Source organism: Schistocerca americana, chromosome X (genome assembly GCF_021461395.2).
Source record: "Schistocerca americana isolate TAMUIC-IGC-003095 chromosome X, iqSchAmer2.1, whole genome shotgun sequence".
In the NCBI taxonomy this organism is placed as follows: Eukaryota; Metazoa; Arthropoda; class Insecta; order Orthoptera; family Acrididae; genus Schistocerca; species Schistocerca americana.
Window position 1 is genome coordinate 609811321 of NC_060130.1, and position 16912 is coordinate 609828232.

Below are 16912 nucleotides of genomic sequence, written 5' to 3' on the forward strand. Positions count from 1 at the left end.
TCACAAAAAAATCTCATTGAAAATTGAAGTGCCCCTTGCCACACACAGTGCAGAAGAACACATCCAGCTAGACTACACACAATAGGTTTATTAATAAGAACATAAATGTACATTTATCTGTTCTGAATAACTGCTGTGCAAGAACACAAAATACACTCCTGGAAATTGAAATAAGAACACCGTGAATTCATTGTCCCAGGAAGGGGAAACTTAATTGACACATTCCTGGGGTTAGATACATCACATGATCACACTGACAGAACCACAGGCACATAGACACAGGCAACAGAGCATGCACAATGTCGGCAATAGTACAGTGTATATCCACCTTTCGCAGCAATGCAGGCTGCTATTCTCCCATGGAGACGATCGTAGAGATGCTGGATGTAGTTCTGTGGAACGGCTTGCCATGCCATTTCCACCTGGCGCCTCAGTTGGACCAGCGTTCGTGCTGGACGTGCAGACCGCGTGAGACGACGCTTCATCCAGTCCCAAACATGCTCAATGGGGGACAGATCCGGAGATCTTGCTGGCCAGGGTAGTTGACTTACACCTTCTAGAGCACGTTGGGTGGAACGGGATACATGCGGACGTGCATTGTCCTATTGGAACAGCAAGTTCCCTTACCGGTCTAGGAATGGTAGAACGATGGGTTCAATGACGGTTTGGATGTACCGTGCACTATTCAGTGTCCCCTCGACGATCACCAGTGGTGTACGGCCAGTGTAGGAGATCGCTCCCCACACCATGATGCCGGGTGTTGGCCCTGTGTGCCTCGGTCGTATGCAGTCCTGATTGTGGCGCTCACCTGCACGGCGCCAAACACGCATACGACCATCATTGGCACCAAGGCAGAAGCGACTCTCATCGCTGAAGACGACACGTCTCCATTCGTCCCTCCATTCACGCCTGTCGCGACACCACTGGAGGCGGGCTGCACGATGTTGGGGCGTGAGCGGAAGACGGCCTAACGGTGTGCGGGACCGTAGCCCAGCTTCATGGAGACGGTTGCGAATGGTCCTCGCCGATACCCAAGGAGCAACAGTGTCCCTAATTTGCTGGGAAGTGGCGGTGCGGTCCCCTACGGCACTGCGTAGGATCCTACGGTCTTGGCGTGCATCCGTGCGTCGCTGCGGTCCGGTCCCAGGTCGACGGGCACGTGCACCTTCCGTCGACCACTGGCGACAACATCGATGTACTGTGGAGACCTCACGCCCCACGTGTTGAGCGATTCGGCGGTACGTCCACCCGGCCTCCCGCATGCCCACTATACGCCCTCGCTCAAAGTCCGTCAACTGCACATACGGTTCAAGTCCACGCTGTCGCGGCATGCTACCAGTGTTAAAGACTGCGATGGAGCTCCGTATGCCACTGCAAACTGGCTGACACTGACGGCGGCGGTGCACAAATGCTGCGCAGCTAGCGCCATTCGACGGCCAACACCGCGGTTCCTGGTGTGTCCGCTGTGCCGTGCGTGTGATCATTGCTTGTACAGCCCTCTCGCAGTGTCCGGAGCAAGTATGGTGGGTCTGACACACCGGTGTCAATGTGTTCTTTTTTCCATTTCCAGGAGTGTAGTTTAGCAGCCAAATTACTTGTCTCAGTTTAACACTTCTGGTAGGATAGGGTAAGGCTATCCAGTTCACTGTCTGAGTAAGTCTTAAGGATCATGAGGTAACATGATACTCTCAGAGCACAATCACAGTAAGAGGCTGACATACCCAAGTCCAGGAGGCTGAGTGTCATGAGACCAAGTCTCAGCATAAGAAGAATAAAGACTGTTTTTGGGCCCACATAGCTATTGCATTGGGATTCCTCAGTTGGTGAGCTGGCTTTAACTGCTGGATATGGGCTGTGTGTTGGCTTGAGTACCAGCTGGTGGATGAATTGTTTGCAGACTATTGGTGGCCACATGATATGGTGGAAGCATAGTGAACCCTGGTAGCTACACCTTCTTAGGAGTGATGAGCTGCTGCCTGCCAGTGAGGCAAGTACCCTGAGCTATAGTGGTGGCATCTCAATTGTCTTCAATAACACAGACTCTCATTGTCATGGTCCCTGCACTCTCATATGTAGGCAACCTACAGTGCTCTACTGTTATGGCAGTGGGGGATATACCCAAATGTATCACAGGGGAACATTATAAATTGTTGTGACTTTAGTGTAATTATTGACTTTGAATAAAAGTATCATTTCTGTTCTTCTCATTGCATATTTCTTTCAGTTAATTTGTGTACTACACTGTAGCAGTTCTTTTTATATATGGTTCAAGTTTCATCAAGGTATGTTACTAGGCAGTGACAAATCATTCAAAAGTTACTTTCATCCTTAGGTTTTTCAAACCATTGTATAAAAAACAATTTTGTACTTCATCACTGCCCACACTAATGACACCCAGTGGTGACTCTTGTATCACAAACATGCTGCTATGCCTCTTGCACTAACTCCATTCTGTTTGGAAAACTCCTCTGATGATGAGTGAGTTTTTGAACTCAGAAGAATGATAAGTTGTTGCAATCATGCTCTATAGATATGACTTTGTTTTAAAGGAATTATATTGTACCCAGTAAGGATACTAATTTTTAAAATAATTCTTTTCCTACTTCTAGTGATTATTCTTATGGACATTTTCTGCAGTTTGAAATTGTGTCCATGATCTGTGCCTTTGACCCCCAGAAAAGAATCCCATAGCTAAGAATTGAATGTATGTAGGAATAGTACTTCAGCACAAGATTTTGTCTCTTATATACAAAACAAATCACCAAGACCATAATATGACACGCAGCATTGTCTGTATTTTCATATTTTGACCCTATGTTAATTGATGTATATGTATTATGAACCTTATTGGACTCAGTACGCTACCTTGAGAAACACCTTTGTTTATACTGGATGTCCCAGGAGGAGTGGTCAATATCCAAGAATATGGCAGGGATGATTATTTGAAGCAGAATGTCTATTAAACTTGGGTTGTAAAAAGCATATCCTAAGGGCTATGAGAACTACTTCATCTTCAATACTGTGAAACAAATCTCTTCTATTGCAGTCACTTTGCTTTCCATATTTTGGACCAAAACAAGAAAAAATGTCCAGTAAACATGGTCTTTAAAGTGCATACCTTGAGACCTATGAGAATTTCTTCTCAGTACTGTGAAACAAATCTCTTCTACTGAACAACTACTCATAACTCTTGAAGTATACATTTTAGAGCCCATATTTGGTAGACTTTTTTCCTTCAAATTATTGTTCCTATCATATCTCTCAGTACACTCTGTCTTTTTATTCATCTGACTCATTTAACTAAAAACTTATCAGTAGATCAGTGAACGATCTCTAACTTTTGCACCCTATTTTCCAGGTAAGATTGAAACCATTTGTTGTATATTCCTCTTACACTCGACTTGTTTACTAGTATTTTATGGTCAACAATGTCAAAACCTCTCAACAAGTCTAAGAATATGTCTGTAACAAGGTCATCTTTGTCAAGATTTCAGCTACTACTCTGGCAAACTCTTTAAAAGCTTAAGTTGTACTTGCTCCATAATGGAAACTGTGCTTCATGAGAAAGAGTGTATTTATTCATGTAACTCATTGGTCTACCTTTCACCATCATTCACTTAGTTTTGAGACACAGATGATAATGAAAGTGGTCCTTTGTTTCCAATACTTTCTGTATTACCTTTCTTTGAAAAGTGCACAACTCGTGTGTATTTTATGTGCTCTGGAACAGTATCTGAACTAAAGGACTCATTTATTATGCTTCTCAATGAGATTTGAGTGCTGAATATGCAGAACAGAGACTGGAACCCAGTCTATTCCTGGTGATCTTTTTTTTCCTCTGTTGTGGAAACATCATCATTATCCATACTGTGCAAGTCATAGTGGGTGTTAGATGTATTTTAGGAATATTTTGTTGCAACTTATCCACAATACCAAAGAAATAGTCATTTACAAAATTTGCCAATTCCTGAGGATTTTCTATTATTATATCCTCATCTTTGAATTGTATATTATTACACTTGTGTAGTGGGTGTTAGATGTATTTTAGCAATATTTTGTTGCAACTTATTCACAGTACCAAAGAAATAGTCATTTACAAAATTTCCCAATTCCTGAGGATTTTCTATTATTATATCCTCATCTTTGAATTGTATATTATCACACTTGTGTATGTCTTTGCCAGTTTTATATTTTATGACATCCCATAATGTTTTGCTTTTGTTTTCTGCATTATATACCATTTTGTTAGTGATTTTTTTTAGTCTCATGGCATCCTCCTATGTAACTGTCTGTGAATGCCTTTGTGAAACCTTCAGCATACCAGGCAAGGGAATTCTTGTCACTGCAGGTATGTCATCCATAGGTGGCCAGACTCTATGGGAGGGATTTTTTGTGGTGCGAAAGGGATGGCAGCAGTTGAAATGCAGGTGCTGTTGGTGGTTAGTGGGTGTAAAGTGGACAGAGGTGTTGATGGAGTTTTCAGAGGAGTTTAGGTCAAATTCCAGTAGGGTGGCATGTTGGGTTGGCGAGTACTTAGTGAAGTGGAAGGCAGAAAATGTGGTTGAGTCGTGAAGGAATGAGGACAGTGTGTCTTTGCCCTGAGTTCACATCATGAAGGTACAATCAATAAACCTGAAACAGACAAGGGATTGAAAGTTTCAGGAACCTTGGAAGGTTTCCTGTAGATGGCCCATACACAATTGGCATAGAAGGGTATCATGCAGGTGCCCATGGCTGTGCTGCAGATTGTTTGTTTATCATCCTTTCTACATCTACATCCATATACATACTCTGTAATCCACCATACAGTGCGTGGAGGAGGGTACCTCGTACCACAACTAGCATCTTCTCTCCCTGTTCCACTCCCAGACAGAACGAGGGAAAAATGACGGCCTATATGCCTCTGTACGAGCCCTAATCTCTCTTATCTTATCTTTGTGGTCCTTCCGTGAAATGTAAGTTGGCGGCAGTAAAATTGTATTGCAGTCAGCCTCAAATGCTGGTTCTCTAAATTTCCTCAGCAGTGATTTACGAAAATAACGCCTCCTTTCCTCCAGAGACTCCCACCTGAGTTCCTGAAGCATTTTCGTAACACTCGTATGATGATCAAACCTACCAATAACAAAATCTAGCAGCCCACCTCTGAATTGCTTCTATGTCCTCTCTCAATCCGACCTGATAGGGATCCCAAACGCTCAAGCAGTACTCAAGAATAGGTCATATTAGTGTTTTATAAGCGGACTCCTTTACAGATGAACTACATCTTCCCAAAATTCTACCAATGAACCAAAGACGACTATCTGCCTTCCCCACAACTGCCATTACATGCTTGTCCCACTTCATATCGCTCTGCAATGTTATGCCCAAATATTTAATCGACGTGACTATGTGAAGTGCTACACTACTAATGGAGTATTCAAACATTACAGGATTCTTTTTCCTATTCATCTGCATTAATTTACATTTATCTATATTTAGAGTTAGCTGCCATTCTTTACACCAACCACAAATCCTGTCCAAGTCATCTTGTATCCTCCTAAAGTCACTCAACGACAACACCTTCCTGTACACCACAGCATCATCAGCAAACAGCTGCACATTGCTATCCACCCTATCCAAAAGATCATTTATGTAGATAGAAAACAACAGCGGACCTACCACACTTCCCTGAGGCACTCCAGATGATACCCTCACTTCCGATGAACACTCACCATCGAGAACGACGTACTGGATTTTATTACTTAAGAAGTCTTCAAGCCACTCACATACTTGGGAACCAACCCCATATGCTCATACCTTAGTTAGGAGTCTGCAGTGGGACACTGAGTCAAACACTTTCTGCAAGTCAAGGAATATGGCATCCGTCTGATACCCTTAATCCATGGTTCGCAAGATATCATGTGAAAAAAGGGTGAGTTGCATTTTGCAGGAGCGATGCTTTCTAAAGCTGTGCTGATGCATGGACAGCAACTTCTCTGTCTCAAGGAAATTCATTATATTCGAACTGAGAATATGTTCAAGAATCCTGCAACAAACTGATGTTAAGGATATTGGTCTGTAATTTTGAGGATCCGTCCTTCTAACCTTCTTATACCCAGGCGTCACCTGCACTTTCTTCCAGTCGCTCAGAACTTCACATTGGGCAAGAGATTCGCAATAAATGCAAGCTAAGTAAGGAGCCAATGCAGTAGAGTACTCTCTGTAAAACCAAATTATAATCCCATCAGGACCTAGTGATTTATTTATTTTCAACCCATTCAGCTGCTTTACAATCCCAGGGATGTCTATCACTGTGTCCTCCATATGGGAATCTGTACAAGACTCAAACAGCAGTATGTATGTACGATCCTCCTCCGTGAAAGATTTCTCAAATGTTAAATTTAAAATTTCAGCTTTTGTTTTGCTGTCTTCCATTGCCAGACCAGACTGATCAGTGAGTGACTGGATGGAAGCCTTTGACCCGCTTACCGATTTTACATAAGACCAGAATTTCCTTGGGTTTTTAGCAAGATCTTTTGCTAACATATGGCAGTGGTAGTGGTTGAATGCTTCACGCATCGCTCACGAATCTCTACTAACTTTTGCCTGTCCTCATTCTCCTGATCTTTCTTGTACTGCGAGTGCAACTGCCTTTGCTTCCTGAGAATTCTCCGAATTGCGCTGTTAAACCACGGTGGGTCTTTTCCATCCGTAACCCACTTTTTCAGCATATACTTGTCCAATGCGTGATTTACAATGTGTTTAAAATTTGCCCATAATTCTTCCATGTCCATCATACCGGAAGTAAATGAAGTAAATTCATTTACTAAGTGGGATGCTAACAACTGCTTATCTGCTTTTTCTAATAAGAATACGCTCCTAGCCTTCTTGACCGACTTTTTAACTTTTGTAACCATAGTCGTAATGACAACATCATGATCACTAATCCCTGTCTCAACACTGACACCATTGATGATGTCTGCTCTGTTTGTGGCTGCCAGATCTAAAATATTTCCGTTACGCATTGGCTGTTGATTTAGTTGCTCAAGACAGCTTTCAAAGGAGAAGTAGATCTGTGTCAGTTTATAGTTAGTAAGATGTTTTTTTTTTTTGTAATGAACACTATATGAAAGGATCATTTTATGACACTCATTTACCAATATTGCATTAATGCATTGAATTTAAAATTTTAAAAATGTTTTTTTATTTATAAGGTAATAAATATATAATAGAACTATTACAATACTTATTTACAATGGAAACATTACTGCACTGAAATGGTGCAGAACTTTGATTGTACTTTATATGTATATACAGGGTGTCCCATTTATCTTGACCAACCAAAAAACTGTTTGTTCAGATGCAAATTAAAAATGTTTCAAGCAAATGTTTGTTAGCCACCATGGGGACATCAATCACCATGATTGCCTTCATTGTAGTTTTGTTTTTTACAAAGGCATGAACAGCGGTTTGATGTGTTTTAAATGGCACCCTCTATTTTTTGTTCCATAATTCATTTTCTCTCCTAAAGACCTATTCATAAACGTATCACAGTGACAGATTCACTGAAACACAACGTTATTAAATACATAACACAACATTGGCATTGATGCTCCCAGCGCATTGTGCAGGTACTCAGGGTAATGGAACACATCGACGTGCTGATGTTGACAGAGGACAAATGTAAACGTAAGTAGAATGCACACCCATCATTCTGCCACTCATCATCAGTTGAAGAGTTGTATGAGTAGAATGTACACCAATGAAGAGAAGGTAGAAATGCTACTCATCTATGGGGAATGTAAGTTAGCAGAACAGTAATTGCAATACTGTTCTCTTATGTATGGGTACATTTAGTACAGTATTTAGTCCTTTTAAATACTGTTGTGTAGAGTAGGCATGCAGTAAAGGCTGTCCTTCCTACAAACTGCATCAACATAACATTTTTTTATCGTTGTTGTTGTTGAAGGTAGGCAAAATGCTATGCAGGCAGCAGAACTGTACAGAGAGTGATGTGTTGACAAGAAACCACCTTCCCAACAGATGTTTTCTCATCTTGTTGCTACACTTCAGGAAACAGGAAGTTTCAACCCACGAAAATGCAATCATTGTAGCACTCGCACAGACGAAGCTGCCGAAGTTACTGTTCTCACTTCCGTTGCTATGAACCCACATGTGAGCACATGACAGCTTGAACATGAGACTGGCATTCCTGAATCCAGTGTACATCATATTCTTACATGTCACTGGTTCCATACTTACCATGTTTACCTACATCAAGAATTGCATGGGGATGATTTCCAGAAACATGTACAGTTCTATCAGTGGGCACAGCAGCAAATCCTCACCAACCTGAACTTCTTTTCCAACGTTCTATTTACCAATGAATGTCCCTTCTCAAAACAAAGGACAGGTAAATACAAGGAACATGCATTATTGGTCCAGCAACATCCCACAATGGCTTAGACAGGTGGAACATCAGTGTCAATGGAGAGTTAACATCTGGTGTGGGATGCTTGGTACCACAATTATTGGCCCTTATTTCATTAATGGTAGTGTAAACAGCACAACATATGCCAACTTCCTCAGATGAATTCTTCCTCCTCTTCCAGATGAAGTACTGGTAAGAACCAGAATGCTGATGTGGTATCAACATGATGGATGTACAGCACATAATGCCTTGCATACACGTCGTGTTCTGAACCGAAAGTATCTTGCCAGATGGATTGACCGAGGAGGAACAGTTACTTGGCCTGCTAGCTCTCCTGATTTAAACCCTCTGGACTTTTTTCTTTGGGGATACATTAATGATGTTTTCTATTGTGATATTCCAACAACTCCAGAGGACATGCTGGGACGTATCATGCTTGCTTGTAATTCTCTTCAGCAGGCAACACTGGAAGCAGTAAATAATTTTCATTCAATGAGTGCTTCAGTATATTGGTGTCCAGGGTCACCACTCTGAGCACCTATGAATGTTCCACTCCTGGGAAATGGTACAGGAGAGTCAAACTCAATTTGGTGTTATGTTTTTACTTTGTTTTCATCTGTTTCCTGACAACTCCAGCAAATGGACGAGTTTATGATCCCGGGCTCAAAGTCAGTGTTGTGTTATGTAATTAATAACTTTTTGTTTCAGTGAATGGTACACTGTGATACATTTTTGAATAGGTCTTTAGGAGAGGAAATAAATTACTGAATAAAAAATACAGGGTGCCATTTAAAAAAGTCATACCACTGTTCATATCTCTGTAAAAAGCAAAGCTAAACTGAAGGCAATCATGCTGATTGATGTCCCCTTGAAGGCTAAAGAACATTTGCTTGAAACATTTTGTAATTTGCGTCTGGACAAACAGTTTTTTAGCATGGTCAAGATAAATGGGACACCCTGTGTGAAGCTTTTTACGGCTGCTGGCAAGTTATTGAAAATGTGTGTTCCTGAATAATGCCACACCTTTTTGTACAAGAGTAAGTGATTTTAAATCTTTGTGAGGATTATTCTTATTTCTAATGCTGATTCCATTAACTGACCTGTTGGTTAGAAAAAGTGATATATTTTTAATGACAAATTTCATCAAGTAATAAATATATTGGGAAGCTGTAGCTAGTATCCCTAGTTCCCTAAACAGGCCTCTGCAGGATGTTCTTGAGTTCACACCACATATAACTCTTATTGCACATTTTTGTGGCTGGAAAACTTTAGCTTTGCTTGATGAATTACCCCAAAATAATCCCATAGCCATAGTATGCCAGCTTTTTCATTTTTATATCCCCTATGTCTGACAGAATTTTCATTGCAAATAGAGATTTGTTTAGACACTTAAGCAGTTCCGTGGTATGCTCCTCCCAGGTGAGCTTATTATGAAGCTGTAAACCCAAGAATTTAACACTGCCCACTTCTTCTATCTGCATATACTTATGGGACACCACTTATAAGTTCTGAACTACATGTAGTGTGTTTTTTCAAAATTTAGTGACAAAGAATTGGCTAGGAACCAGTGATTAATGTCCACAAATATTTTACTAGCTGATCTTTCTAAGACTGCACTCGAATTGCTATTTATAGCAATGTTTGTATCATTGGCAGACAAAACAAACTTGGCATCTGGTAATGTTACTGATGAAAGGTCATTGTTATACACAAGAAAAAGTAAGGGCCCTAAGATGGAACCTTGTGGGACCCCACATGTAATTTTTTTCCCAGTTGGATGATACATGATAGCTTAATACATGTCTCTTTCCTAATAACACCCTTTGTTTCCTGCCAGAGATATAAGATTTGAACCATTTTGCTGCATTTCCTCTTACATCATAATATTCTGATTTACTTAAAAGGATATTGTGATTTACACAGCCAAATGCCTTTGACACATCACAAAACATACCAGTTGCCTGCAATTTTTTTGTCTAATGAATTAAGTACATTTTCACTATAAGTGTAGATAGCCTTTTTAATATCAGAACCCTGTTCCCTGAGTGGTCAGCATGACAGAATGTCATACCTCATGGTCCTGGTTCGATTCCTGGCTGGTTCAAAGATTTTCTCCACTCAGGGTTAGGTTAGTGTTTTTTAATGTCCCGTCGACAACGAGGTCATTAGAGACGGAGCGCAAGCTCGGGTTAGGGAAAGACGGGGAAGGAAATCGGCCGTGCCCTTTCAAAGGAACCATCCCGGCATTTGCCTGAAACGATTTAGGGAAATCACGGAAAACCTAAATCAGGATGGCTGGAGACGGGATTGAACCGTCATCCTCCCAAATGCGAGTTCAGTGTGCTATCCACTGCGCCACCTCGCTCGGTCCCACTCAGGGACTGGGTGTTGTGTTGTCCTTATCATCATCATTTCATCTCCATCAACACACAAGTCATCGAAGTGGTGTCAACTCGAAAGGCGAATGGTCTACCTGACAGGAGGCCCCAGCCACACGGCATTTCCATTTTTCCATCAGAACCCTTTAGAAATCTGAACTGCGACTTTGACAGTATTTTATTGGTGATAAGATGGTTATAAAGTTGATTGTACATTACCTTTTCTAAAATTTTTGAGAATGCTGGCAAAAGTGAAATTGGATGGAAAGTTGGTGCTATTTCTTTATCTTCCTTCTTAAATAGTGGCTTAACTTCAGCATATTTCAACCATTCAAGAAATATTCCACTGATAAACAGCTGGTTACAAAGATAGGTTAATATGTTGCTTAACTCAGACTCACATTCTTTAATTAATGTTGTTGATGTTTCATCATACCCACTAGATGTTTTGGATTTTAAAGATTTTATGATAGACATTACTTCTGCTGGGGTAGTGAGGGTCAAATTCATATTATGGAAGTTACTTGAAATTTACGGTCTGAGGTATCCCATGGCAGCATCTACAGAACCTGACAACCCCATATTTTCAGTAACAATTATAAAATGTTCTGCAACACTATACACATCTGTTGCCTATGTATCATTTACTCTTAATGCTACTTGCCCCTCTTCATGTCTGGTTCTACCAGTCTCCTTCTTCACTATATCCCATATTGTCTTCATTTTGTTATCTGATATGACTATCTTTCCCTTGTAATATATTTGCTTTGATGCTCGTGTTACAGTCTTTAAAATTTTGCAGTAGTTCTTGTAATGTGCAATAGCATCGACATCAGAACTGTTTCCGATTGACAACAACAGTTTTCTTTTTATTTTACAAGATACGTCTATTCCTTGAGTAATTCATGGCTTCTTTATAGACTTTGCTCCAAGCTTGGTTAGTTTTGGGGGAAAACGGTGTTCAAATAAGGTAAGCACTTTATTAGCAAAAGTGTTATATTTTTCATTCATGCCATGATCACTGTAAACATCACTCCAGTGAATGTCTCTGAGGAGTGTCTTAAAATTATCAGTTTTTGGCTTATCGGTTACCCTCTTGAGTTCAGATTTAACAGATTTTATATCCTGTTCAGTATTAACATTTAACAGAAGAAACTGCATGTCACAGTCTGAGAGGCCATTGACTATTGGTTTTGTAATATAATTTTGATCATTGGCCTTTTCTATAAAGATATTTTCAGTATCTGTTTGTGAGCAATTGGCTACTCTAGTTGGGAACTTTACAGTGGGAATTAAGTTGAATGATAATGTTACTAACTCAAATAAGTTCTTATTGGGAGAGTCTTTAAGGAAATCTACATTGAAGCCACCAGCAACCACTATTTCTTTGTTTTTGGTTGTTAAATGGGCCAGAACAGCTTCAAGGTGGTTTATGAACAGATTAAAGTTACTTGCAGGTATTTGATATACACTTAGTATTATGAAGGATTTTTTATGAAATTTAACTTCTGTTGCACATGCTTCCATATTCTGTTCTAGACAAAATTTATGAATGTCTATGTTCTTAAATTTATGACAGTTCCTGAAAGTTCCTTTAACCATTTGTGCTCTACAAAAGTGAGATGCTAACCTAAATCCTGTAACATTTAAAAGTTCTATAGCAGTGGTCACATGATGTTCAGAGAGACAGATTATGTTAGCTGGGTTTGAGGACTCTAATTCATCTATGCAGATAATTAATTCATTAATTTTATTTCTCAGTCCTCAAATATTTTGACACAATAAAGGTAGGTGACACTAAACATTGACTGAGTTAAAATTGGGTAGAGTTGAAATTTCTGCTGATTGTTGAAAATTCTGAACCAACAGCTGTTTATGCTGATGTAATAATCTAGAATTATGTTTTTGGTTTCTTTCTCAAACTGATGGTTTGTCTCAATCATAACCTCTCTTAGAACTTGGTTTCTTTCTGTCCTCCCTACCTTAAAAAAAGGGTCTTTTCTGAACCCTGTAACCACTGGTATTTTATCACTCATGACAGTGCCTCCCCCCTTTAACTTTCCTGCTATTCTCCCTGCCAGTGTACCCTTCCCTTTCCTGTTGAGGTGAAGTTCATGCCTCGTATAATCCCATCTATTGAGAGAATTAACAGGAACCACACCGATGTGTGACCCTGCACCCAACATAAGCAACCGTTCCAACTCCAAATTAACTCTCCTGACAGAAGAGTTCAAATGAGGTCACTCATGGTGCCCAAGAACAGATACAAACTCAACACTAGTATGCCTCAATGCTGATGCAATCTTTGCCAGTTCACACTCAATACTGTACCCAGGATCTCTGTCAATACTATTACCTGGCTGATCCACTATAACCACAGTGTCTTCCTTAGTGAAATCTTTGCAAAGTGATCCTAAATTCTCTGTCACCTGCTCCAGACCAGCACTAGGCTTAAAAAAATTGTTGACTTGGTATTCTGATCCTACTTCATCCTGCAAAAGTTGGCCAAAACCCCTTCCATGTGAACTACCTAACACCAACACTTTCTTTCTTTTTACTGATTTCCCTACGTTCTTACTTTTCAATTTGGTGCTGAAAGTTTGTTGTGCCCTGTCTACATCTGAAACTGCTTGAGGCTCACCAGCTTCTAACTGAAGCAACAGATCAAATAATGGCAAGTCCATATACACAAGTGATGCTGGTATACAGGGCAGTGACATAGAGAATGATGACAAGTGATTCAAATAGGTTAAGGGGTGGTGATGGTATAGAGGTGGTGAAGGAACTTAGTATCTTTAATGTAGGAGGGTAGATTTTGGGCAATTTGTTGGAAGCTTTGGTCAACTAGGAGCTAGTAGCCAGCCAAAGCAGGTTATCCAGGATTGTCATGTTTGTGGATTTTGGGAAGCATGTGGCAGGAGGATGTGCAGTGTGTTGTTCGGGTGAGGAAGGAAATGGACTCATGGGAGAGGTTCTGGCAAGGGTCTAAGGATTTCAGAGTGGATTGGAGGTTATGCTGGACTTCTGTGATGGGACCACTATGACAGAGCTTGTAGGTAGAGGAGTCCGACAATTGGCAGGGACTTTCTGCCAAGTAGTCACTGTGATTCATAACAACAGTGGTTGAAAGGTTGGTGTTCTTATCAAGAGGCCTGGGAAAGGACAGTGAGGTCAAGTTGGAGGTAAGGAATCCCTGGGAGGTAACCAGGGGGTGGTTAAGTGGGACAGGTTGGGGGTCACAGTTGGATAGTGGTATGAACTGGGAGAAGCAGGGTTTAAAGTTTTGATTAGTTTGGCTGTGATTGGATTGATTGGTGGCAAGTGTCCCCCATTGTAGGTATCGGGAGTAGGAAACTAAATCTTTGGCAAACCTCATATTGTTAGACATGGGTGGGAGCTAAAATTAAGGCATTTGGATAGAACTGAATCATGTGTGGGACTGAAGTTTTTGGTGGGAAGTGTAAAAACAGTGTTTTGGATTTGTTTGAGTTCTGAATTTTTTTAAAGGGTTGGGAGGGAGCTTTGGAGGATGTGGTAAACTGAAAAGGACATCTAGGCAAGGTCTCTGTGCTATGAGAATTTGACAAGGGAGTTACTGTGGACAGGATGGATTTTGATGGATAGTAGTGCCCCACAGTGGAGGTAGAATATCGATAGGTTGAACAATTTATGAAAGCAGTGTCTAGAATGCTCTTCCAGGTGTTGGAGTGCAAGGGTTTCATTTCCAGAGATATGGTGTGTGTAGAGATGTTTTCACAGTAACAGTATCTTATGCAGGGAGCAGTGGTGGCTCTGGGATACCTATGCCATGGATATGTGTTTCTGCAGTTTCAGGTTTGTGAAGGATAGGGACTGGCTGAATCTAAAAAAAAAGGTGAAGGTTGTTGTGATAGCATTTAAGGAACACAATGTAGGACAGGGTTTTAGTCAGGAAAAGGGATAAAGGGATATTTTTCTGAACTGGTGCATATAGATGGAGCAGGGATCCACTGGGGTGTGGATGGTTTTACAGAAACAGGGAGTGATCTGGAAATGGATGAGTGGAACCATTAGGTGGATATAAGGGGAACTGGATAACAGAGCATATGTTTGGGGTTGGAAATCAGGGAAGAGATTCTGCTGAGAACAATAGGAAAGTTTTGTGCTGTGAAAATATTTGTTCATGTGTAAGTCACCATCATACATGGGAAAGAAAAAGGAAATATGTAAAATTCATATTAGGACAATGTATGAGGAGGGATGTGTTGAGGGCAATGTGTGAGGAGGGACATGTGGATTTCAAGGTCAAATGTCGGAATTAGTTGCTAGGAAAGTTTTGTAACTGCGATCCTGTTGAGTGGTACATGAACCAGTGTGCGGCACAGTCATAATGACCATGACTGGTGCTACAGGGTGACATGAAACATATGTGAGACCACATTGGTCAGAACTGGTTAAATGTGTGTGTAACAAAACCAAGAGGGCAAACATAGAAAAAGATGTGGATGCACACTACAGAAAAGACAAAGTAGATGTAAATTACAAGACAGTAATAAAGGACAGATGATACAAGGTTTAAGATTGAAGGGAATCAATAGGTATATTAAGAAATTTCTGGTAGAATGTAAATAATTTAGGAGTAAGGGAGATCACTCAACAAAAAGAAGAAGTGTTGAGTTGTTGACAGACAAACATGAAAAAAGAAAGAAAACTTGCTGAATTTTCAAGTTATCCTTTCTTGCGCTAGAGTACAAATATACACACAAAACACAGACATGGATGCATATACATGCACATATCAATGAACTATGCAGATTGGAGTTATCCTTACAACATATCCTTCACTCCCACATTCATCCTGGCCTTAATCTCTGTTCACCAATCATCCCCATCCCCCCCCCCCCCCCCCACTCAACAGTTTCTCTTTCCTCTGTCCCATACCTCCTCCTAATTCAGGTCCCCACATCACCTTCAGCATGCATCACTACCCATCACACACTCATGCATCACATGCCTAGCCTGTGCACCTGCTACATTTCACTCCCATGTTCGTAGCTGGCAAACTGGCTGCCTTTTCCAAGCTGCTAGCCACTGACCCGCATCACCTCTTTCTGCCTGCCACTTTGCTCTCTTTCTCCACATCCCACTCGAGACCACCCCCACCTTAACCTGGTCCACCTTCCAAATTGTACCAGTGTCATTCTGGATCCTTTCAGTGCCATGCAGGGGCCTTGTTGTGTGTGTGCGTATGCATGTGTGTGTGTGTGTGTGTGTGTGTGTGTGAAAGAGAGAGAGAGAGAGAGAGAGAGAGAGAGAGAGAGAGAGAGAGAGAGAGACAGAGAGAGAGAGAGAGAGGCAGAGCATTTTTACTCTAGCTCAAGAAAGGATTACTCCAAAACCCAGCAAGTGTTCTTTCTTTTTTTGTATGTGCCCGTCAATGACTTTTGGTGAGTGTTCTCCTTTACTCTTTCACAACTGTCTGGTGGCAGACATGTTTTCAAATACCTACTGAAGCCCTTGACAACCCTGTCTGTCGTCTAGAAGAATTCTTGAATAAAAATAACTAGTGAATTACAAATTATTATGTCGCCAGCATATAGCCTAAATATGTATTTTTAAAAGGTTTTTGCAACTTTAACTGATATAACACTTATCATAATTTTAAACTATAAATCAAAGTAACTACACAAGAAATAGAGGAATTGTTCTGCAACATTTGTAGTAGTTTCAGTGTAAAGTTAGTGTCATTTCTTCGTTTGAAAAGATGAATTTTAATTTTCAGGCTGTTTGATATAAACTGTGTGTCCTCGAAATAACTACTATTGTTCATTTCAATTGAAAACTGTGCTTGTGGTTTGCAGTACCTTGTATTTTGTATTTATTTCATGCTGAAATATTACTTCATTTCCATAGGCTTATCCCAGTGATGAAAAAATTGTAGCAAAAACCCAAAACATTGTTTTGAGGCACTTGTACTTACTGTTGGGATACAATCAGAATGAGAAGGTCTTTCATATTCCACCCCAGAGATTAAGGTAAAATTTCAATTACTTTGTGTGATTTTGTATTTTATTTTGTGTACCTCTTTACCCTTATATATTCTTCTGACCAGAAGCCATTTAATCTGTTGTAACAGTCTGTAAAT

At 40.5% G+C, this 16912-nt stretch overlaps 1 protein-coding gene across 1 annotated transcript in view; it reads left to right on the forward strand.

Annotated features, from left to right (window-relative positions):
* The window catches only part of LOC124554918 (protein unc-79 homolog), an 859177-nt gene that overhangs the window by 407323 nt on the left and 434942 nt on the right, over positions 1 to 16912 (forward strand). Inside the window, exon 26 of the mRNA XM_047128608.1 lies at positions 16681 to 16802. Within this exon, the coding sequence (XP_046984564.1) occupies positions 16681 to 16802 (122 nt within the window). The remainder of the gene's footprint in view (positions 1 to 16680; positions 16803 to 16912) is intronic.